General features: G+C 39.2%; 1 protein-coding gene across 1 annotated transcript in view; it reads left to right on the forward strand.

Moving 5' to 3' along the window:
* The window catches only part of LOC307252245 (venom factor-like), a gene marked incomplete at both ends in the record, with an annotated part of 37,279 nt that extends 13,639 nt beyond the window's left edge, over window positions 1-23,640 (forward strand). The window contains 24 exons of the mRNA XM_080029883.1: window positions 509-785; window positions 2,531-2,616; window positions 3,398-3,537; window positions 3,854-4,063; window positions 4,803-4,863; window positions 5,168-5,251; window positions 5,854-6,057; window positions 7,565-7,640; window positions 8,246-8,405; window positions 8,949-9,062; window positions 10,898-11,054; window positions 11,495-11,658; window positions 15,803-15,958; window positions 16,505-16,564; window positions 17,606-17,696; window positions 18,546-18,597; window positions 19,503-19,590; window positions 20,022-20,111; window positions 20,653-20,758; window positions 21,087-21,176; window positions 21,348-21,431; window positions 22,007-22,087; window positions 22,687-22,834; window positions 23,496-23,640. Of these exons, the coding sequence (XP_079886009.1) occupies window positions 509-785; window positions 2,531-2,616; window positions 3,398-3,537; window positions 3,854-4,063; window positions 4,803-4,863; window positions 5,168-5,251; window positions 5,854-6,057; window positions 7,565-7,640; window positions 8,246-8,405; window positions 8,949-9,062; window positions 10,898-11,054; window positions 11,495-11,658; window positions 15,803-15,958; window positions 16,505-16,564; window positions 17,606-17,696; window positions 18,546-18,597; window positions 19,503-19,590; window positions 20,022-20,111; window positions 20,653-20,758; window positions 21,087-21,176; window positions 21,348-21,431; window positions 22,007-22,087; window positions 22,687-22,834; window positions 23,496-23,640 (2,924 nt within the window). The remainder of the gene's footprint in view (window positions 1-508; window positions 786-2,530; window positions 2,617-3,397; window positions 3,538-3,853; window positions 4,064-4,802; window positions 4,864-5,167; window positions 5,252-5,853; window positions 6,058-7,564; window positions 7,641-8,245; window positions 8,406-8,948; window positions 9,063-10,897; window positions 11,055-11,494; window positions 11,659-15,802; window positions 15,959-16,504; window positions 16,565-17,605; window positions 17,697-18,545; window positions 18,598-19,502; window positions 19,591-20,021; window positions 20,112-20,652; window positions 20,759-21,086; window positions 21,177-21,347; window positions 21,432-22,006; window positions 22,088-22,686; window positions 22,835-23,495) is intronic.
* Between the last annotated feature and the right edge of the window lie 463 nt (window positions 23,641-24,103).

Below are 24,103 nucleotides of genomic sequence, written 5' to 3' on the forward strand. Positions count from 1 at the left end.
GAAGTTAGCTAAAAGAACCATTCCGCTTACAGCACCTTTAAGACTAAGTTAGTAGATGCTTGGTTAAACATTAACTATTTTTAGTTAACTAAGACTTTGTTAAGCAATATCTAAGCCTAACGGTTAGTTAATGTCTAGATAATGCGTATGAGGCATTAAATTAAGCAGTAAGTAACCGTTAATCAGTTAACCCTTATTGTAAAGTGTTACCGAAATGATAGAGGTCAACAACTGCTAATCCTATGTAAATGACAGCTAGTGTATGTGTGAGTGTCTGCGTGTGTATGTGTGAGTGTGTGTATGAGTGTGTGTATGAGTGTGTATGTATTTGTGTATGTCTCTGTGCATGTCTATGTGGGTTCTTTAAATTTTCTTCTCTTGATTTTATTTGCCGTTTTTTCTACTTTCTGTTGTTTTTAATCTCTGTATGGCACTTTGAGCTTCTCACGAGTATGAAAAGCGCGATATAAATAAAAATTGATTGATTGATTGAAATGTGTTCATATAGGCGGCCTCGATCGACGACAACATTCTGGAGTCAGACTTCATTCACGGCCTGATCGTAAACTGGACACATTTAGATTTACAACTTCAAGCAGGGGAGGAGGAGAAGAATTATATTCGATGATGGGGATGGCAGGAGCTTCAGCGGAGGAGGAAGAGGAGGAAGAGGAGGAAGAAGAGGGTGAATACCTGGACGAGACAGACGTTTATCTGAGGTCCAAGTTCTACGAGTCTTGGTTGTGGATGGACGTTGACCTGCCCAGCCAGACAGACAGAGACGGGTGAGCGAAAGATAACAGTATTCATATTTTACGTTCACTTTTTCTTTTCTTTTTTTTATTATTTTATTATTTTTGGGCATTTTCAAGCTTTATTGGATAGTACGGAGTTGACATGGGGAGACAGAGAGAGAGAGAGAGGGGGGGGGGGGATGACCTGCAGTAAAGGTCCACGGGTCGGATTTCAACCCGCGACCACTGCAACGAAGGCCTGAGCCAATATGGTACACGCTCTATCCACTACGCCAACCGGAGCGCCCCTTGTTCGCTTTTTCTAATGTCTATTCTATACTTGATGTATGTTAATCTTGATGTATTTCATGCCCCTGTAAAGCCCTCTGAATGGCCTTGTGTCTGAATTGTGCTATAGAAATAAACCAGGTAGTGGAAACACAGAACAATCTAGTTCTACACAACTGTTAAATTTGGATTAAAATAAATGAATGTAACGTAATGGTACAATAACATTTATCTTCTGCTCAAATGGGGTGTTTTTTAAAACAGTGTTTATTTCAGTTGGTCAAAAACTTATAGTGACCAAAAAATTACATATTCTCAATTGCTTGAATTGCCTTTTATTGCAGTGCAGTCTCCGGATCTATTAGAGAGTTTGTTGAATTCAATTTCAGAAATGTAATTAGACTGCTGCAGTGTAGTCTGGGAGCAAGTAACACAGTGTATTTGGGTCTATTATTCACATCCACACAAACAAAACAGTAAACGAGTCTTCCCTAAAAGATGACACTTACCCTGCGTTCCAAATCACATACTCTTTCTTTTTACTACACTGCATACTAAAGTACAGAAGAGTTTTAGAGCCACAGGAGAGAAAATAATCAGATAAAGGATATTTTGTTTCATTATGTCGAGAAATGTCAAGAATAAAGACGAATACTCTAAAATGCTATTGGGGTTAGTGGGGCATTTATGTTTTTATCAGCATACTACAATTGATGTGCATGAATTGGTACATCCTAAATATTTTTCTGGCGTACTAAATAGTAGGGAAGTATGGGGATTGGAACGCAGGGAGAGAGACTGGAGCAACACATCAACACAATATGTTGCCTTAGGTTTTGTAGCAATATACCTTGGAACAGGTGTTTTTAAATTTTAAATGTCCTGGTATGCAGCAATGGCAGGTTTAATCATGTCTGTTTGGATGACTGATGTGGTATTTTTTGTGACTTTCACAGAAACGTTCAGACAGTTCACTGATTCTGTTTCCCAATAGCAAACAAATACAATTGATCTGTTACCTTGTCATGTACTGTGTGTGTGTGTGTGTGTGTGTGTGTGTGTGTGTGTGTGTGTGTGTGTAATATTTACATGTCCTTATTTGCACTGTGACATGCATCAGTCCATCCAAAAGTCGGAAGGAAAGAGAGGAAAATGTAGTCATGATTTTTGCATCGTAGATCTTATTACTTTCTTTGCTTCAAACCCTAAATGTACATTTACACATCTTGGCTATATCTATCTGTATCTGTTTCAAATAAAAGTTGTGGTTTTGGGTCGCTCGTGGTGTAGTGGTTAGAGTCTCAGTCCTCTTCACAGCAGACCACGGGTTAGAATCCGGCCCGGGTCGTTCTCTGCCTGTCATTCCCCTCTCTACACCATTTCATCTCCGTCTTTCGGTTTAATAAAAGCAAAAATGCCCCCTAAAAATCGTAAAAAAAAAAAAAAATGGTGGTTCTAACCCTGCACCGACTTGCTGTTGATAACACTGATGTTAATCTGATCAACAGGTTTGCTTCTAAGAACATAAACCATCCTCTACCGGACAGCATCACAGAGTGGGGCGTGTTGGCCGTCAGCGCATCAACTCAAACAGGTAGGAGGGGGGCGAGGTGGTAGTCAAGGTGACCAGTAACAATACAGTTCACCGTTCTTTCAAAATGTTACAACACCTTCCACATTGTGGCTTGTGAGGACAAGTCTCAATAATGTGATGTCACAACTGGGCAAACTATACGGTTAGACAGTGAGCCCATAAAACACTCTTTCTGCCTTTTCTCAGGCTAGGATGAACCGATTTCTAAATTTTTTGCACATTTATACTACATAGGATCTCATAGAGTTCAATACACCTTCATATTCCCACCGGTGAAGTAGGTCTTTAACTCTTAGGCCAACAGAAACACAGGCAAACTTATCTACAGTCTCTATCATTATGTGTCCCCAATTTGATGAAAACTGGAATAAAAATTTGCAAGGATTTGTGATTGTTTTTTCACTCTACAAACTTAAATAATGTCACAATGCATTCATGTATATAACTTCATGTGTCAAACTATTTTTCAAGCGTTATTTTGAAAAAAGTTAGTTCTGTAGACTTTTAAATAAAACTTTGATACAGTAATTAAAACGTTTGAATGGATGGAATCATGTCCTAAAACCTTCCATTGCTCAGTCACTGAACTCCATAGGAAATTAAGAAACGTTTAGAAGCTTAATAGTTATGTTCCTTAAAGTTTCAAAGCCCACCAAACTTAAATGTTAATGGTAAAATGTACAGGAAAAGGCTGACCGGTTCCACAGATGTTCATACACATTCAAATACTGTATTTGCTGAACACCCATCCCTCATCTGCTTCTGACTGTCTGTGCCGTAGGTTTCTGTGTTGCCGAGCCTTATAACGTCAGAGCGTGGAAAGAATTCTTCGTGGACTTGAGGCTGCCATATTCAGTGGCCAGGAACGAACAGGTCGAGATTAAAGCCGTGATCCATAACTATGGATACGAAGAAATGCAGGTAAGAAAATCTCCATAAAACTTAACTTAAAACTTTGATAGTTAGCTGCTGCTATCGGTGCGTGAATGTGCGTTAATAGACAATAACTAAGCATTAAGTAACCGTTATACTTAGTTAATGCTAAGCTAACTAAGCATTAGTTAACCAAACATTAACTAGCCGTAAATAAATTAGCATTAACAGTTAATAAGCGTTAACTACTCATTAAATAACCGTTAATAGCAATAAATAAGCATTAACTTACAGTAAATTAATGTACCCTTGTTGTAAAGTGTTACCTTTATAAATATTCATGTTTGTGGTGGTTATCATTTAGGTGCGTCTGGTGCTGATGAAGACAGAAGGCATGTGCAGCGTAGCGTTTAAGGAGAGACACACGCAGGACCTGACGGTGGCGGCCGGCTCCTCTGTGGCGGTGCCCTTCACCATCGTGCCGCTGGTGGTGGGGAAACTCCCTCTGGAGGTCATGGTGGTCGGCAGAGACATGATGGGAGGAGACCGCATCCAGAAAACTCTACGCGTGGTGGTGAGTCACTCTTTTTTCTAAGATAATTTTTTGGCATTTTTCAAGCTTTATTAGACAGTACAGAGTTGAAATGGGGAGACAGAGAGAGAGAGAGAGAGAGAGAGAGAGAGAGAGAGAGAGAGAGAGAGAGAGAGGGGGGATGACCTGCAGTAAAGGTCAGAGTGGAAAGTAGAGAGTGGAAGGGCAAATATTTTTCAACAGCACATACGAACCCTTTCAATGGCATTAAGATCAGGGTAGGCTGTAAATAAATAATAATAATAATGAATAGCCAAAAAAGGCCCAAAAATCATGTTTCTTACCTTGAAAATCACAATAATTTGTATTTCTATGATACTTCTATGAACCCTTGATTTGTTTTTGTAAAGAAAATATGAATTTAAGGTGGTGTCACCAGTATGTTGAAGGTTTGTTGTCAAAATCACTTTTTGTCAAAATCTGTGAATATCTCCTCATTATCTGCTACCTGTCCATACTGTATGTGTGCTGAAAAAAAATCCACTAGCTATTGTGGGCCCCCTTTAAGACCCTTGTTTACCTACCAGTTTACAGAGCCTAGGTTGTGTATTTACAATGGAGGTGGCCGATCGTGAGGAGATATTCACTGATTTTGACAAAATGTGATTTGCACCTATATACCAATATAATATTTATCAAATATGGTCACTAGGACAAAACACAGACTAACTTGAATATAACCCTTCTTTTAAAATACCTCTCTCGTTATTAACCCAAACAGATGGATGGAGTGCAGAAGATGGAAGTAACGAGTGAAGTGTTGAACCCATCTGCTACCGGAGGCAAGAAGATTGCATTAATAATTATTTTTTCTGATTGTCCTCTTACAACTGCATTTTTTTTGATAATGTGTCGGTTGCAGACACAGACACAGACAATTGCAAACTTAATTGTCTCTCTATTTATTTACACATGTATTAGTTTCCCACTAAAAAACAAACAAAAAATATCGGATATTTTAGAAATTGGTTCACAGTTCAACAATAACTAAATACACTTAATTTGCTATACACAAAATGGTTTAGCTGCTTTGGATTTGTGGTAAATGGACATGAACTCAATGAATCTGTCTTTCATCCGTTACAGGAACACAGACGGTTCATGTGCGTAAGGCCGAACTGAAGTCGGTGGTTCCAAACTCTGTGCCAGAGACATTCATCAACGTCAGAGGTGAGTCACAGACACAGCAGAGATAACAGATTTAAATGTAACCAAAAAAGTAATTAAATGTTTTCTTCATATAGCACTTTTTAAAAAAGACCTTTACAAAGTGCTTTACATGGTACACACAGGTGTATTAAAGACTTTAAAGTGAATGTGTACATTTAAAAAAATCATAATAAAAACTAAATACAATATAAAACAGTAGAGGAGACAAAAGTGCACTGCATTAAAAACAAATACTTTAAATACGAAGAGCAAAATCACTAGAATATTTCACAATAAACGCACAATAATATACAGACCAGACAGAACAATCCATATTATACAAAATATTTTAAAAAATTGCTAACATCTATAAAAAGGCCTGCCTATAATAACTTATTTTGAGGAGCCTTTCACCCCCAACACCATTGTCTGTGTTTGTAAGAAATGTCTTTGCTGAATTGATTGAATAATTGCATAATGAAAAATAATAAAATAAAAATTGAAATTATTGAGAAGATTTGCGTAGCAGAGTGGTCAAGGGGCGGAGTACGGGGAAAATGACTATATGGAGTAGGCCTATGGAATGATTTTTAGATTTTCCCCCCCTGTCCGTTTCTCTCCAGGACATGTGTTGGCTGACAGCATTGATAACTCCATCAGTGAAGACTCCCTGGCCTCTCTGATCCGAATGCCCGGCGGATGTGTGGAGCAGAACTTGGCCTCCATCACTCTGCCGCTCATCGCAACCCTCTACCTGGGGAGAACCGAGGGCTGGGAGAGCGTAGGGGTGGAACGCAAGGCCGAGGCGCTACGATACATCAGACGAGGTGAAAGAGAATAAACACAACTAGGGTACTGTGTATCGAAATTCAATATTTTCAATTCAATACATACTTATTTGGCACTGACAGAAATGCATCGTGTGACATAAAGACCATAGCCCTGTTTCAGGTAGCTGGTTTTGAGGCAACCCAGAGTTTGTTCGCTCTGAGTTAGTGGAAACTCTCGGTTTTCCGTTTCAGGTAGCAGGTTCAGTGCAACCGAGAGTCAGTTACTGCGGCAACATACGCCGTGGGTCTAACCTGCTGGATAGGTGGTTAGACCTACCCTGAGTTTGTTTTCACTTTACGCTGCAGCTCCGACTGAAGAAAGAGTCACTGTTACAACGCGTCCCTGTACAGTTTAAAGCCAAATCAATCCATAGAAATCTCCATCGGGATGTTTTTATCATGTACTGATGATTTTACGTTTGACCGATCATTTATCTGATCAGTAGCCTTGTTCTCAGCCCTCGTTCGTTCATATGGCGGCCACCTTACACATCGTGAACATGTTCTACATTCAGATTAATAAACCTATTTGTATTGTATGTAGGCCTATATCATTCTTCTTTTTATTAATAGGGATTTTTTAACGTCGGTGCCACTGAACAGATTTATGTCAGGTTGAAATGTAATTCTGCGGCTGGGGCTGCATGCGATCGCTACTGTTCACTTGTGTCATCCCAAAGTCACAGACGAGCCTCGTTAAATAGCCGTAGGCCTATATGAATATAGAAATGATATAATAATTTAAACTGTGATCACTAGAGGACAAGGAATCTGGTAATACATCAATCAGGCTCTACAATGGAAACTGTCATCTAATGTGTCTGACTACTCATTTAAAAGAAGCGACAGTCTGTTTACTTCACAGTAGACTATTATAGCTTGACTACATAATACAGCGAATATAAAACACTGTCAGCAATGCTTTGCGGCGCCATACACTTTTGCTGCTGCTGATATGCGTAACTTAATTCTTAAAATAGACTTGCTTCTCATACGGAAGCGTAATGATTCTATTGACAAAAAATGTTCCCCCCGTTGTTTTTCTGAATGGCCGATGTGATTAGATCAGAGTTATGAGATAATATCCCCGTTAATTCTTCTCCATACCATAAACTCATTCGTTGATATTTACTTACTCTAGTGGGAGGAGCAGAGATTTTTTTTTTTTTTTTTGAGAAGTGGAGAAGTGGGAGGATCAAGCATTTGTTCCTTCTGTTTCCATGGTGAATCATGTTACGCACGCGATCAACCTAGAGTGAACACGCTCAGAGTTGATTGACCCAACGCTGATCCACTGTTCTGAAACCGAAAACCCAGAGTTGCTCGTCAACCCTGCGCTCTGAGTTGAGCAACTCAGAGCGCAGGATTAAACCCAGAGTTTGTAAAACCTGCTACCTGAAACAGGGCTCAGGTCACTAGCTGCTGGCTCAAGACATTATATACGTAAAGTGTATCTCCATCACATCACATCTTGAAATTCTTCCATGTTGCTTTGTGTTTTCAGGCTATGAGAATCAGCTGGAATACAGAAAGAGTGATGGATCTTACCCCCCTTACCGGAGGGAAGGTGCAAGTACATGGTACTGTCAATATTTTAACATGTACATATTTAATTCAATCTCTAAAACACATTAGCTAATTTTCAAGAACATCTGGTAGGTTGTTTTGTCAACGTCAGATTTTGTACATTTCCCAATTGCGTGGATTTTTACGCAACTTCTCTGGAGCAAATGCATGACATGAGAAGATTTCTGATAAGAAGTGGAGCCATGGTAATATTAAGGAGGTCAAATGCTGCATTCTGAAATGAGGTGTAGAAAATCAATTAGTAAAAAGTCAGTATGTTAAGGGTGCGACGAGGAACTTTGAAATATTCCTGAAACAGTCTAATTTTTACAATGTTGATCATAAATTACATGTAACAGCAAACAAGACCATCAGTGCAAAAAATTCTATTTTATAAAGTTTTTATTTATGCCTTTTTCATGCCGCGCTCACCCAGGAACTTGTCAAAAGGGGCAGCTAGAATTAACATAAATGTAAATTCCTCTGAGCACTATTCATGTAAATCCTTATGACTTTTAATTTACAATATTGATCTGTTTGGAGTACTACTAAAAAAAAAAGATAATGACTGTGTATTCATGATTTATTGTTGGCTGATCACATTCAACCTGGGTTTTAGGATCACAGCGTACGTGGTGAAGGTTTTCTCTATGGCTCACTCCATCACTGGGGTCAGCGAGCAGCAAGTGTGTGACCCTCTGCTCTACCTGGTGAAGAACAAACACCGGGTCGGAGGGAACTTCGTAGAGGATAACCCAGTTTACACCACTACCATGACTGTGAGACACACACACACACACACACACACACACACACACACACACACACACACACACACACACACACACACACACACACACACACACAAAAGTGTAATATTAATAGGAGGAAAAATATTAAGTCCTTTTTATAACAGCCTTAATAGTACACCAACATATATAAACGGTCCTAGACAAGACAAAAAGTTAAATGTACTATTCTGCCTCAATGGAACAGAATGCATTGCATCCAAAGGGCCTTTGATTTGATTCACATTTTGAAATGTAATATTAAAGGTGCTACGAAGAACTTTTTAATATTTCTGAAACCGTCTTATTTTTCCTCTGATGATCAGAAATGACATGTAACAGCAAAGAGACCATCAGTGCAAAGAATGCTATTTGTACAAAGTTTTCCTTTAGGCCTTTGTCATGGGTACGCTCACGCAGGAACTACAACTGTAGTAGTAAAAACACTTTTGACCAAAAGGGGTGCAAGACTTAACAAAAGCTGAAAGTTCCTCAGAGCACCTTTAAGAAACTGTACTGTACATGTTTTTCCAGGGCGGTCTCCGTGGCGATGACCCTGAGGCGACCCTAACAGCCTTTGTCCTCATAGCGCTAGCTGAGGCTAAGCAGGCTGGGATTCGCTGCAATGATCCTGCCGTCAACGTAGAGGTAACTCATACAAAACTTATTTTTGTCCAGGTTTCTTAGTTAAGTTTATCTGTTTTGTCTTAATTATCATATTCAATAAGTATCATATTTAACCTTTAAAGGTGCAAATCAAATGTTGAATCGAAATCAGTGAATATCTCCTCACGATCGGCCACCTCCATTGTAAATACACATCCTAGACTTTGCAAACTTGTAGGTTTATCTGCAGAGGGGTAAACAGTTAAATGTATTCAATGGATACAAACAACTGACAAAAAATAATTATTGTAAGTGCTTGATACGACCAACTCTGCAGTTGGTTGTATCAAGCACTTACAATTTTTTTTGTTTGTCAATTGTTTTGTTACCTGCAAAAGTCTTATGATAAGTGGTATTATCAGTAGGGGAGAGTGGCCTAAGTTGTGCCGGTGGGCAAGTTGTGCCACCCCTTGTTTCTAGAAAACCATAGAAGAAATTGGAAATGTGACCACATATTTAAGAAGAGCCATCCATTAAACTCATCCTGTAAATAAGGGAGAAACATGGAATAAGATATAAGCACATTTAAGCTAAAAAAAACTGTTTTTTGCCTTTCAAAGTAAAATTTCCATGATCAAGGTTTTTTGATTACTGTGTCTGAACAATTATAGACACGTTTGAAAACATTTGACACATGTTTTAGTGCTTTAGTATGCTACACTTTGTGTCTATATAGTTAGCACAATGTCAGCCCTAAACTGCTGCATCATGCTTATTATCCAAAATTCTGGGGATGGGTGATTTGTGCCAGAGGGCCTAGGTGAGTTATAAGTAAGTAAGTAAGTAAGTAAGTAAGTAAGTAAGTAAGTAAGTAAGTAAGTAAGTAAGTAAGTAAGTAAGTAAGTAAGTAAGTAAGTAAGTAAGTAAGTAAGTAAAATGCATTTATAAAAGCACATTTATAACAGTTTTCACTGTCCAAAGTGCTGTACACAGTGCATTCAGTAGGTAAAAATTTAAGGTAAAATAACAATCACCAAAATAAAAGACATAAAGCCCAGACATCCACGCATGAACAAAGATAGTAGTGCAGAGGTAAGATAGTTAATGGGGAGGAAAAACCAGGGTGTACAGATGGGTTTTGAGCCATGATTTAAAGGCAGAAATGGAGAGGGAATCGCATATGCCAGGTGGCAGTTGGTTCTACAAGGGCGGAGCAGCTAGTGCAAAGTACATTTCTGAGAGTTGTGCCATTGGCATGGCTGTATACGCTGGTCACCAAAAGAAAGTGACTGTCCACAGTAGCTCAGAAGAGACCGACATCTCAATTCCACTTAACGACACCACTGATGAGAGTTCAGATGGCCAGAAAGATGATGATGGTGACTTTGTCATTGTTAGCTTTGCAGGCAAAACCACCTAGATCTGCTAGGCCTTGTTTAAGAAAATTGACCTTCAATCTTTGTAAAAAATTTACTTTATTTACTTTAAATAAACCTTAAATAAGTAATTGCCTAATGGATTTGTCTTGCATTACAGTTCATGAGATATATATCAATGGCACAATTTACCCCATGGTATTTTCTCCAATGGCACAACTTACACCACACCGGGGGCAAGTTGTGCCACAAGACAACTTTTTTTCCGAAAGCTATATTTCTTCAACAGTTTATTCCAGATCCAAAGTTTTTATTGCCAGGGATGCACAACACCCTGACATATATGTATATATTTGAGTTGGAGACTTTACTGTCAAGGCCTCACTTTAAAGTCACTTTGAGTAAAAAGTGGCACAATTTAGGCCACTCTCCCCTATAAGCATTTGAAAAAGCGCTACATAAATCTGATGTATTATGTCTACCTGTGTCTGTCTGCTGTAGGTAGCCATCCATAAAACAGCGGAAAACCTGAAGAGAGCGCTGTTGAAGATAGGGAGGAGACCGTACACTGTGGCCATTGCCTCCTACGCCCTGGCTCTCCTGGGGAAGGTTCAACTTAACGACCCAACGCAAACTTTACTCAGAGCCTCAGCTGAAGGTATCCTGTATTGGAGCATGTATGTTCCCACAGCCCGTTGGTCCCACATTTCTAAGTAATCCAACAATATAATAGAGAATAGTATTTCTGTGGGTGAGATTGGGTAAGTGTCACTCCTATTCTAACCTCTCCCTGTCCCCTTACCCTTACCCTAATCACCCACCTGTGATGCCTAAACCTAATTGCCAATTTCAGGAAGCATAAGGCTGTGGGACCATCGGGCTGTGGAACCAACGGGATGTGGGAACATAGGGATGACCCCTTGCTTTATTACTCAGCCCTGTTCTATTTGTACAGTACAGATAATCAAACCTAAATAGACAAGTTACTCACACACCCATGACAAACTGCTGATAATGATTAGGTGAATGGATGGCAGTGTGTTGCTTTTCTCATTGACATACATGGGAACTCCATCTCTCCCCTTCTCTATTCTGCAGGCGGCAGCCACTGGCCCGACAAGGAAAATAGGTTGTTCACCTTGGAGGCGACTGGCTATGCCCTGCTGGCTCTGGTCAAGTTGGGACGCATGGAGGAAGCTGCAGCACCATTTAAATGGCTGAACAGCCAGCGGAGGATAGGTGGAGGCTTTGGTTCCACTCAGGTAGCAGCTGAGATGTAATCTGCAAATCAAACAATTGAAATTTTGTTTTAATTAATTAAACTACTAGAGGCTTACAGCGATTACTGTTTCATGTTTGGGTTATGACTTCGTGCAAAGGCTTCCCCTGAGGACAGACTTAATAAAGCATGGTAAGTAGGCAATCTGTGTTGGTTATCAGAGAAACTAGCCTTCCTGAAGCCTGAGTAGCTCAGTCGGTAGAGCATCAGACTTTTAATCTGAGGGTCCAGGGTTCAAGCAGACACGTCTTGAAGTTTGTTGCGTAATGTGTGTGTGTGTGCCACGCAGGTTCTACCTTCCTACATTTCTTGTAAACTAACCGCCAGGACTGCTTTATCATCCTAGTAAATTGTCTTGTTGTAAATACATCAGGATTTCGACTTGATATCATTGTTTCCCCAAGAAGATAGTCCTCCTGAAGCCTGAGTAGCTCAGTCGGTAGAGCATCAGACTTTTAATCTGAGGGTCCAGGGTTCAAGTCCCTGTTCAGGCTTGAAGTTTGTTGTGTGTGTGTGTGCCATGTTTGAATCATCACATATCATGGTCTATCTCTTTGTGGCCCCTAGCAGACGTGTTAATATGGTTGTTCCTCAATATATATATATATATATATATTGATGCTCAATATATCCTCCGGAGTGTGAGGCCGTATATTTCCCCGTTTTGGTTCAATCACAAGTCAGATTGCAGTCTATCGTGGTTTTCCTAGGTTACATGCTAAAAAGGTTCTGGCTTCAGACATTTCTTGTACACTAACTACCATGACTTTGTTGTTAAGATTTCGACTTGATATTATTGTTTCGCCAAGAGACTTGTCTCACCTAAGCCTGAGTAGCTCAGTCGGTAGAGCATCAGACTTTTAATCTGAGGGTCCAGGGTTCAAGTCCCTGTTCAGGCTTGAACTTTGGTTCCTCACTCTGTGGCCCCTAGCAGAGACGGGGATATGGTTGTCCCTCAGTTACTTGATGACTTCCACTAAATACAGAATCAACTGTCTGAAGCAACATCATTTGCCATTCAAGTCCCTGTTCAAATGATGCTATGTCTGAATTGTCATCTTGTTGCGAGCACTTCCACACATAACAATTGTGAATTTGCTCTGGCCTCAGTTGTATGTAGTTGTATGCATTAGGATCTCGACTTGATATGATTGTTTCCCTAAGAAGGTAGCCTTCCTGAAGCCTGAGTAGCTCAGTCGGTAGAGCATCAGACTTTTAATCTGAGGGTCCAGGGTTCAAGTCCCTGTTCAGGCTTTAAGTCTGTTTAATAATGTATGTGCCATGTTGAATCATCATATATCACATTCATCTCTTTGTGTATATGGTTGTTCCTCAGTTACTTGATGATGACTTCCGCTCAATACATCCTCAACTGTTTGAGTCAGCATCATTTGGCATTCAGGTCCCTGTTCAGACAGAACCTCTATGTGCTATTTCGGAATAGAGCATCAGACTTTTAATCTGAGGGTCCAGGGTTCAAGTCCCTGTTCAGGCTTGAAGTTTGTTGCGTAATGTGTGTGTGTGCCATGTTCAATCATCATATATCATCACTCATCTCTTTGTGGCCCGTCCCAGACATGGGGAAATGGTTGTTCCTCAGTTACTTGATGACTTCCACTCAATACATCATCAAGTGTTTAAGGAAACATAACTTGGTATTTAAGCCCCTGATCAGACAGAACCTCGTGCTATGTCGGACTTGTCATCTCGTTGCGGGCCACTACCACACATGTCAATTATGAATTTGCTTTGGCCTCAGATACTTGGAAGACTCAATTGAAGCTCAATATATTCTCAGGTGCATGAGGCAACATCTTTTTCATATTTTGGTTTGATCCCAAATCAGATTGCAGTCTCTCTGGGTTTTCCCAGGATACATGCTAAACAGGTTCTACCAATCCTACATTTCTTGTAAACTAACTGCCAGGAACAGGATGACCTAGAGGAAAGGTGGCGACCAGTAACCATGAGGTCTCTGGTTGGTTCCCCGGCACCGGATAGGAGGGTGTTAGTGGTACAACTAGTGGTGGCTGCTATTACATATACGGTGCCTACCAACTCTACCAGTGTGTCCTTGAGCAAGACAAACCCCAAACTGCTCCAGGGGCACTGTACTATGGCTGACTTAACTTAACTTTATCATCGAAATTAATTGTTTAGATGTAAATTCATTTGGATTTCGACTTCATATGATTGTTTCCCCAAGAAAGTAGCCTTCCTGAAGCCTGAGTAGCTCAGTCGGTAGAGCATCAGACTTTTAATCTGAGGGTCCAGGGTTCAAGTCCCTGTTCAGGCTTGAAGTTTGTTGCATAATGTGTGTGTGCCCTGTGAGAAACATCATGGTTCATCTCTCTGTGGCCCCTAGCAGAGATGGGGATATGGTTGATCCTCAGATACTTGGAAGACTCAATTGAAGCTCAACATATCCTAAAGCTGGGAACACACCGCATTGGCCGCCTGCGGCGGTTGGCCGCGTGAATGCAGGAGGTTCGCCGCTTGGTCATATTGGGCCATGTTCACCGCAGTCGCCGCCGCGGCCAGAGGCTCGCCGCTTGATCATATTGGGCCATATATTCCTGACGCCGACGCCGAGATCAGACCCGTCACACTTACGGTGCAACAACAACAATAACATGGTCCAGCTGTGCCAAAAAATACAGATGTAGGTTCACTGTGTAACCAGCGGCAGTCTTGTCACAAATATCATTAAAACAGCCTGAACACGCACCCCGATCTCAAATACACACACATTAACAGCAATTCAGCAACATACTAAACACATTAACAACAGCAGTGTGTGCTCAGCAGCACAAATAAAGGCAGACATCAGCCTACCTGAAAGTGAAAGTGTGCCGGCTGACGGAGGACAACACCGGTTCTTCGCTGCACTATATTGGAATTCCACACGGACACCGCCGTCAAGTTTGGGTATATAATCCTCAGGAACAGCACACAGCTTGGTGAGTTTCACTATGCTAACCGGCGCTACCTTGGCTAAAGTACAACCAACAGCTAAACAGATGCAAAATAGCCTACACATATTTGCAGAATGTATTGGAAGCCCGATGTCCTCACTCCACACCTCGCCCACCTCGTCTTGCAGACCACCGCCACCGGGCAATCTCAACGCTGATTGGCTGTGGAGGCGCGGTGCCCGGCGGCGCTGCAGAAAAAGATGAAAAATTTCATCTTTTTCTGCGGCGCCGTGCTCGCCGCACAAGCCTTCGATTCACGCTCCTTCGATGACACAATTTCTATGCGCCGCTAATGGCTGCGCTCCCGATTCACGGCGCGGCCACGCGCCGCGCAAGCCCCCGCCGCCGGCCGCTGGACGCCGATTATTGGGTGGACGCGCGGCCACGCGCTAGTACATTGACTTTGTATGTAATCTCGCCGCGCGGCCAGTGCGGTGTGTTCCCAGCTTAAGGTGCGTGAGGCAACATACTTTTGCGTTTTGGTTCGATCACAAATCAGAATCCAATTGTGGTTTTCCAAGGCTACATGCAAAACAGGTTCTACCCTCCTACATTTCTTGTTAACTAACTGCCAGGAACTGGGGGTGGTAGGATGAGGTCTCTGGTTGGATCCCCAAATTGATATGATTGTTTCCCCAAGAAGGTAGTCCTGAAGCCTGAGTAGCTCAGTCGGTAGAGCATCAGACTTTTAATCTGAGGGTCCAGGGTTGAAGTCCCTGTTCAGGCTTGAGGTTTGTTGCATAATGTGTGTGTGCCATGTTAGAAACATAATGGTTCGTCTCTTTGTGGCCCCTAGCAATATGGGGTTATGGTTGTCCCTCAGTTACTTGATGATTTCGCTCAATACATCTTCAAATATCTGATGCCACATACGTTTGTGTTTATATTAGATCACAAATCAGATTGCAATGGGTCTTGGATTTGGATTTCAGATTAAAGCTCACGTCAGACTTTTGTGAAGCCTGGGTAACTCAGTCGGTAGACATCAGACTTTTAATCTGAGGGTCCAGGGTTCAAGTACCTGTTAAGGCTTAGAGCTGGTTGTATACGTGTGTGCGGCATGACTGAATAATTGAGTCTATATCGTTGAGAAAAACTTTAAAAATGCAACGTTCTTAACAATATGTTGTTTTTGTCTTTGTTCTCTCCCAGTCCACCATGGTGGTGCTCCAGGCTCTGTCAGAATACCTGATTAACAAACCTCCTCCTGATGATCTCCGGATGGATGTGGACGTCAGGCTGACAGGACGCAAGGAACTGCGTTATCATTTCAACCCCACAACCTCATACGGTGCCCGCTCCTCCAGGGTGAGTGTCATACAACTAACTAACTGGGGGTGGGAGGGTTGGGGTTCTTTTAATTTACTTCTATTGATTTTATGAGCGTTTTTTTTTTGTATTTTTCTGTTGTTGTTTTTATTCGTTGTAAGGCACTTTGAACAACTCTTGAGTATGAAAAGCGCGCTATAAATAAAAATGTATTGATTGATTGATTGATTGATTGATTGATAAATAATAATCAGTGTATCCGTTGGAGACACTTGGAGTGCGTCATGATATTAATCACTTTCTCACAGAGCACAATTTTTTATATACACTTTATTGTAGGATCATATATAAATCTGAGTTACTTTTTTACATTTACAACATCCTAAACATTTTCTTTTTATGCAAACAATTTAAATAAAAGAACAAAAAACTAAAATAACAGAGCACACTGTAGTTTCATGCCATAATATTGGGAAATTGGACTGATACTTGACGCAATGATAACAACAGGGAGTACATAAGTGATGTATTTCTTAAATGAATTTCACCTTAACATTCTTCTTCCGTGCTGATTGTGTTCCGTAGATGCCTGCTAATGTTGACTTGGAAGTGGAGGCTCGAGGGAATGGACAGGGAATACTAGAGGTATGATCACATTCACACACATGTTCTGTATATAAATATATGGTATGACCACATGAGCAAGTCTTTGAATAATACTGTTTGGTAACTTTCAGTTTTGTGTCACAGCATTGTTTTTAGCATTTAAAGCTGGGGTGAAGGATTTGGGGAGAAAATGGCAGTTGGAATATAGATTCGAATCCAAATACCTCAACTGCTCCACTTGTTCTCTTTGGTCCCTCCTCCCCTATGGTCCCTCCCTGACATGCTCTACACCAACAAAGTCATGCCAAAGTGAATGGACAGTCCCAAAAGCCAATAAGAAGAGAGAATCGGAGCCTCACTCTGATTGGTCAAAGTGTACAGCTCATGTTAATGTTGACCAAGCAGAAATCACATACCCCAGCTTTAACCCCTTGGTGCAGTTTCTTAAGGCAGAAATTGCACCCGGCATTGGTCCATAACAACTGCACCAAGACCTAGTTGAACAAGTGGTCTTGGTCCTGTACACACAAACTCTTTTTACCGATATTATACTTTCCACAGTCTTAGCTTAACACACTTTTAGCTATTATTAACTATTGATACACTTAACCACTATTTGCCGGTTACATACAACATCAACATTACTTTTGTCCATTGCAAAATCATGCTGTTGCAATCAGTGTATCACTCTTCTATAATACTTGTACATATAATGAAGGTTATACTAAGAAAAATAATCATTGATTACATCGCTGCCCGGAAAAGTGGGAGGGTCTGTATTGAGCTGCGCGACAGATCGCTGACAGAAAGAAGATTAAAGATTTTTTGGGGAATTGTATTTCAAGCTTTATTGATAGATAGAGAGACATATATGAAATGGGGGAGAGAGGGGAATGACATGAAGAAAAAACCCGGTACGGACTCGAACCCACGTCGACTGTGAGGTCTGAGCCTCATGGGGGGGATGCTCTAACCACTGCACCACGAGCACCCCAGAGCTGCTTCAAAACATTTTAATTCACAACTTTTATTTCATCATAATGGTTTTGCGTTTCTCTTTTAATTCATCTTTGACTCAAGGTTGTGACCTATTACAACCAGCTGCATGAGGTGGATGAGAAAATGCCTTGTGAGGACTTTGAGCTCAACGTCGCTATAGAAGAATCCAGCGGTAATTACATTCTTACACTGTCTCACTACGCCTAATGTCTTAAGTGTTCTTTAGTGTTGCTGTTGTCTGTCCTCTTACATTAAAGGAATACTTCACCCATACGGAACCGGAGTTCTATCATTATAAAATCGCTATTATAATAGAATGAATGAGATTTTTCTTCCCTCAGTCTTCCCTTGGCCCAGCTGTCCTGTTCATCCTAACCCTACATTTTACCATGTGTGATGTCACGCATGGGAACATGTAGGGTTAGACAGTGAGACCATAAAACACTCTTTCTGCCTTTTCTCAGGCTAGGATGAACCGATTTAAAAATGTTTTGCACACTTCTTGTGCCACAGGGGGATGAAACAATCTTAAACAAGGAGGAAATGTCATTGATTGCTTCCTTACTTTAATATGATATAAATACACAGCTTAAATTGTAAATGTACTACAACATGGCAGCATAACATAACACAGAGAAAAGTTCAAACTGATTAGATTACCTTTTGCAATCATACATCTATAACACACCTTTTGAGCATTGTACACTGTGCAATGACGATAGAAGGATTTCATTATACAACATTAAACATAACATTTAAAATACTGACATGAGTAAATGTAGTAGACAGTACTATACCAATAAAGCATACTTAACAAGTAGGTTGAAATATTTATCATTAGACAAATCCACAAATGGAAAAAGCAATGGAAAGCATTTTAGTTACATATCACAAAATGTACTTAACTCAATTATTTTCTACTAATTATTACACTATTACTAATAACATTTAAATACAATAACACATTTTATTAACTTAACCAATGTTCATTAAATAATGCTTCGTTTATGTCCACTAACAGAAAAGCCTCCAGCAGATGTAGAAAAATCCTACCAGATCACCATCAAAGTCAGGTGAGTTTTTGTTATTGTCTGTATATTATAACTTTTTAAATGCATTCGAATGAAAGAAATAAAATAAAAGTCTACTCATTTTCTTAGGAAGACACTTTTTTGTCTTTTATTTTTTCCTTAAAGGCCTACTTCACCGGTTGGAATATGAAGGTGTATTGAACTCGGAGATCCTATTTAGTATAAATGTGCAATTGTTTTTAAAATCAGATCATCCTAGCCTGAGAAAAGGCAGAAAGAGTGTTTTATGGTGTCTAACCCTACAGTTTCATTACTGTGACATCACAGTAAGGGCTCGGATTAACAGTACAGCTGGGCCAAGGGAAGACTAAGGGAAGACTGAGGGAAGAAAAACCTCATTCATTATATTATAATAGTTATTTTATAATGATAGAACGCTGGTTCCGTACGGGTGAAGTATTCCTTTAACATTTGCCAATAGTTTAAATAATTTCCTTAGAAACATGTAAAGTAGAGTTGGTTGATGGTTTTGTTTTGTCATTTGTTTCTGTGTTAACTTTTTAAGTTGTGTGTGTGTGTGTGTGTGTGTGTGTGTGTGTTCTCTGAAAAAAACTAAAATAAATAATAAAGTATTTAAAATGTTCTTACGCAGTTTGTCCAATTTTGATAATTGAATGATTATGTATCTCGTCAGTGATTGGCCTACTAATAATGCCTTCATTGTTCATGTTGGAGTACACGTTGATAATCTACTACTCACAGGCCTGAATAGTTTTATCAGTGTGTTCCACATATTGCAATTTTTTGATGATTTATAATATATTAATATTAAATAATTATAATAATATAACAATAATAAATGTAATACTCTATAATATGTATCTATATTGTATATCCCCTATAGTTTAGCACATTGTTTACGGTGCTGGTTTCTTTCCATCCCACAGGGCTTTAGGACCCAGAGATGTCAGGATGGTGGTTCTGGATATCAGTCTTCCCACTGGCTTCACCCCAGATAACTCAGACCTGGAGATGGTAATCAGACTCTAGTGCTGCAAATATGTTAAAGATTGAAGTCATGCATTTATCCACTAGAAAATGAGCATGCTTATGTAGTTCACAACCCACTTCATCTTACATTATCATATATTTATGTACACTGTATAATTACATTGTATATTTTTTTATTTTTTTGAATGTTAAAAGTTAATAATTATGTTTTTATATTGGGTGAAAAACAGAATTGATATAACTGAAACAGATAAGAAGTTGATTAAGTAAAATTTTGAAGGCAAAATTTACTTAATTGTCCAGTTATATGAAATTGAGCTACATCCTAATCTCCCTTAGATAGAAGTTTATAAAAAGCTTAACTACATTGTGATAATGATGTGCTAAAGCTGAAATGAGACTAGGCCCATGTTTAGGGTTCCTCACTGATTCTGTATTTGTGTTTGTTTGTCCAGTTGTCCAACTCAGTGGACCGTTACATCAATAACTTCAAGATAGTTGATAACCTGAGTGACAGAGGCTCGCTGATCCTTCACCTGTTCAAGGTAAAACACTGGAGACAACACTGGGATTTACTTGTTTGCTACCAGAGGGAGTTTGACTTTTTGTTTATGTCATTCATTTGCACAAATTAAAAGTGGTTCTTCCATACAAATTGTCAGTTGAAATCAGTTTTTGCATCTGTTAATTTCTGTCTGCTGAACTATCTGGGAAATGTTGCCCAGTAGATCACAGAGCAATAATCCTTGCAATAAACATTGAGGAGATTTCAGGATTCAGAATTAAAATAGCTCCTCTTTTTAAAAGACATGCACATATATATTTTTTTATTGAATTTTCTTATGATTAGGAATTTGACCTTTTCTCTTTAAATTATTTGAAATGCTTTTATATATGTTTTTTTTACGTTTAATGAATTTTTATTTTTTGCATCATTTCACCATGGCATAGTCCATATGTATGAGTAAACCTACCAGGAAATAAACCCATTTTGATGCTTGAAATTGGCTACTTGGAACAGGCTCCGGCTTGCTAAATTACGATTATCACATGGTCCAAAATAATTCTCCCTTGTCCTCCTCACAGGTATCTCACAAAGAACCAGAGATCCTGATCTTCAGGCTTCAGCAGAACTTCAAAGTCGGCCTCCTGCAGCCGTCCTCAGTCACTGTCTACGAGTATTACAACCCGGGTAGGAGAGCACAGCCTGGACATCACAGCTTTTTACTAGAGTTTAAGTTTAGAAAGAAAACCAGGTGTTGACTGATATTAGTGGAAAATATTCAAAAACAACCAAGCAGGTCAAAGACATATATAACATAAGTATAAGTGCAGGAAATAGTTCACTTCCAAAACATTTTAAACATCAATGATAACACAGTCGGAGCCAAATACATTTGCTCAACACACACTTTGATAAAGTACAATGCATCATGTTTTGTATCATAATATTGGAAAATAATATTGCAACTTTCAATTTGATGTTGATGTGTTTTCAAACTCTGTTCTCTGTCTTTCAGATCATCGCTGCAGTCGTACGTACACTCCCAGAGAGGACAGGGAGGAGCTCTCTCAGATCTGTAGAGAAAACGTTTGCCGCTGCACGCAGGGTAAAGTGTGCATGTGTGTGTGTGTGTGTGTGTGTGTAAGTGTCTGTCTGTGTGTGTGTGTGTGTGTGTGTGTGTGTGTGTGTGTGTGTGTATGTGTGTGTCTGTGTGGGGATGGTAATTGTTAGTATTGTCGATTTCTCTTATATCTTTAATTTCTTTCACAATCCTCAGGTGACTGCTGTGTCTCCAAAAGCGACACTGAGAACTTCCCCAGCACGAAAAGAGAGACGTTTGCCTGCACAACACTACACCACGGTATGATACACTGTCACTCTTTAGTAGTTAAATGCTGAATCCAGCAAATAAGTAAATAATCTGTGAAGGATAACATAAACTGCCTATTCCTGGAAATGTATTAATTTGCTAGTAATATGATTAACAATATGATTCTTTATTTGTTTGTATGGTTGATAATTTATTTCTGTATTTTTATTTACTGGAGTCTCCCGCCATGAAATTTACGAGTTGTGTGTTCCTAAATCCCGAAACAAAAATATCTACGCGATGTATCAAACCTGAAAAAAATTTAATAAACATGTAAAATATATATATATATTAAAAAAAAGCAATTATTATTCGGGTATTGAAACACTAAATTACCTTTTGACAATGCAGTTTGTACATTTCATGGCAATTTGTTATTTCTATAAATGTGACAATTTTAACCCCGCTGTGTCAAGAGTATGAAAGGTCAAGCACACACCAGAAACATTAGGTTTCAACCCTCCATGAACCATAACATTCACCAATATATTTTGTGTCATGGTCATCACAGACTAATCCATTGTGAACAGGGCAAATGTAAAAAAAAAACAATTCTTGTGCTTCAGTTTACAAGGTGAAGGTGCTGAATGTCAGCCAGAGCTATTACGACAAATACGAGATGGAGATCCTACAAGTGATAAAGCTTGGTGAGTCAATGCGATCTCTATTGTGGTAATCAGAGTTTTTTTCTTCCTGTTGTTATTTTTTTTAAATAAAGGCGTGATAGCTGTTACAAATAAAAGTAAAAAGTAGAGGACCTCTAAGTAAGATACTTACTATGAAGAATGTACTAATAAATTGCATTGTAACTGCCCAGGATGTTATTAAAATTAATTTTCTGTTTTTATTTAATGTCCTGTTTTTAATTCATTGTCCAGTGTATTTTTCCCAATAGAGTGGCACTATTAATTTTGTTGCATGCACTTACAATGACAATTTTTTTTTTTTTGATTATGATACATATTCTCCATTGTTTGGGTTGATGCTATGTTGTGCTGTAGTTATGCAGTATAATGCATCTATTTTAGTATCTCAATCTCTACATCCTACCATCCAGGTGTGGAATGTCATGTGTCTTTGTGCTTGAATTTGTTCCAATATAGTGGCACTACTAGTTTTATTTTTTCCTTTTCAATTCTATTTTTGATAAATATTCTCAAATTTTGGGGTCAATGCTACGTTATAGTGATGTAGTCAAATGCATCTACAGTATATTTTATTTTAAATTCTACATCCTGCCATCCAGGTGTGGAGGGCGGAGTGAAGGAGGGCCAGACGAGGTTGTTTATGTCCCATGGAGGCTGCAGGGACGGACTCAACCTGACGCCGGGATCCCAGTATTTAATCATCGGTCCCAGGGACGATCAATGGAACATAGACAGCACCACCAACAGGTAAAACACATACAGCTCTGGAAAAAATTACGAGACCAGTCTGGATTTTTCTTAAATCTTCATCTCTACATAACTTATTGAAAATGCTCTTAATGAAAAAAATGCATTGAAATTTGGTAGAAATGTTGTCAGTAGTTTATATTATAAGACCAAAATGTTAATTTTACTCAAACATATGCCTATAAACACTGAAAATTTGGAGTGGTCTCTTAATTTTTTCCAGGGCTGTATTTACTTCACTCACCGAGTCAAATGTGAGAACTTGATATATTCCAGCTATCATGCGCAAAGCTACAGCAGGGATGTTAACGAGAACTACAAACTATAACACTATGTCAGTTAATAAAAAGTCATGGCTTGTTGAAAATCTGAAAAAGCAGCCATCTTTGTTTACTGCATCACAAACTGTGGTATGAGAAAACACAGAATTGCCCTCCTAAATGCAAACTCTGACATGAGACGGCAACTTTATATATTTTTTTATTTATTTTTTGAAGAAGGAAAAAACCCTTCTAGCAACCAGCTTACAGGGTTAACGTTATAAGAGGCAGAGACATTTTTACTACTAACTGTGGTGTTCTTAAAATAATTCTGGTCTTTTTTAATACAACCTAAACTGTTTCAACTGTATTTCCTTCCCCTTTTTTTCTCTGTCTGTCAGATACATCTACATGTTAGGAAAGGACACGTGGGTGGAGCGTTGGCCTTCGTCTGCAGAGTGCTCCAGTGATCCCAGCCTGGCAGCTAAATGCAAGAGCCTTGAGGAAACTGCTTTTGAACTGTCCGTCAACTCCTGCCGGCTGTAGAGGTGTCTGATAAACAACTAGACACCATTCTTCTGTCATTTTAATGCAAAGATGCCAGAAAAAACATGCTTAAAAAGCATGTGATCATTTTAAAACGGGCATAACAAGTTGTGTTTTCACAATGGAAAAGAGACCTGAAAATATATTATATATTTTTCCCACCCTACGGTAATGATATAATAAGAAGAATGGGGATCTTAATACCACTGATGAACAAAAGCAATAAAAGCACACCAAACAGCTTGATCAAGGGGATTATAGCATTTATAGAATTGTTAACAATACAGCAAAGTCAAAGCTAAAATTTTAAACATGTTGTCGATAAAATATTAATTAAAAAAATTGTAGCAATTAAGATGTCCTGTATGCAGGGAGCTCAAATGACTATACATAATAATAATAATAATAATAATAATAATAATAATAATAATAATAATAATAATAATAATAGAAAGAAAATGTA

The sequence above is a fragment of the Ammodytes marinus genome (genome assembly GCF_949987685.1).
Source record: "Ammodytes marinus genome assembly, chromosome: 6".
NCBI classification, from domain to species: domain Eukaryota; kingdom Metazoa; phylum Chordata; class Actinopteri; order Uranoscopiformes; family Ammodytidae; genus Ammodytes; species Ammodytes marinus.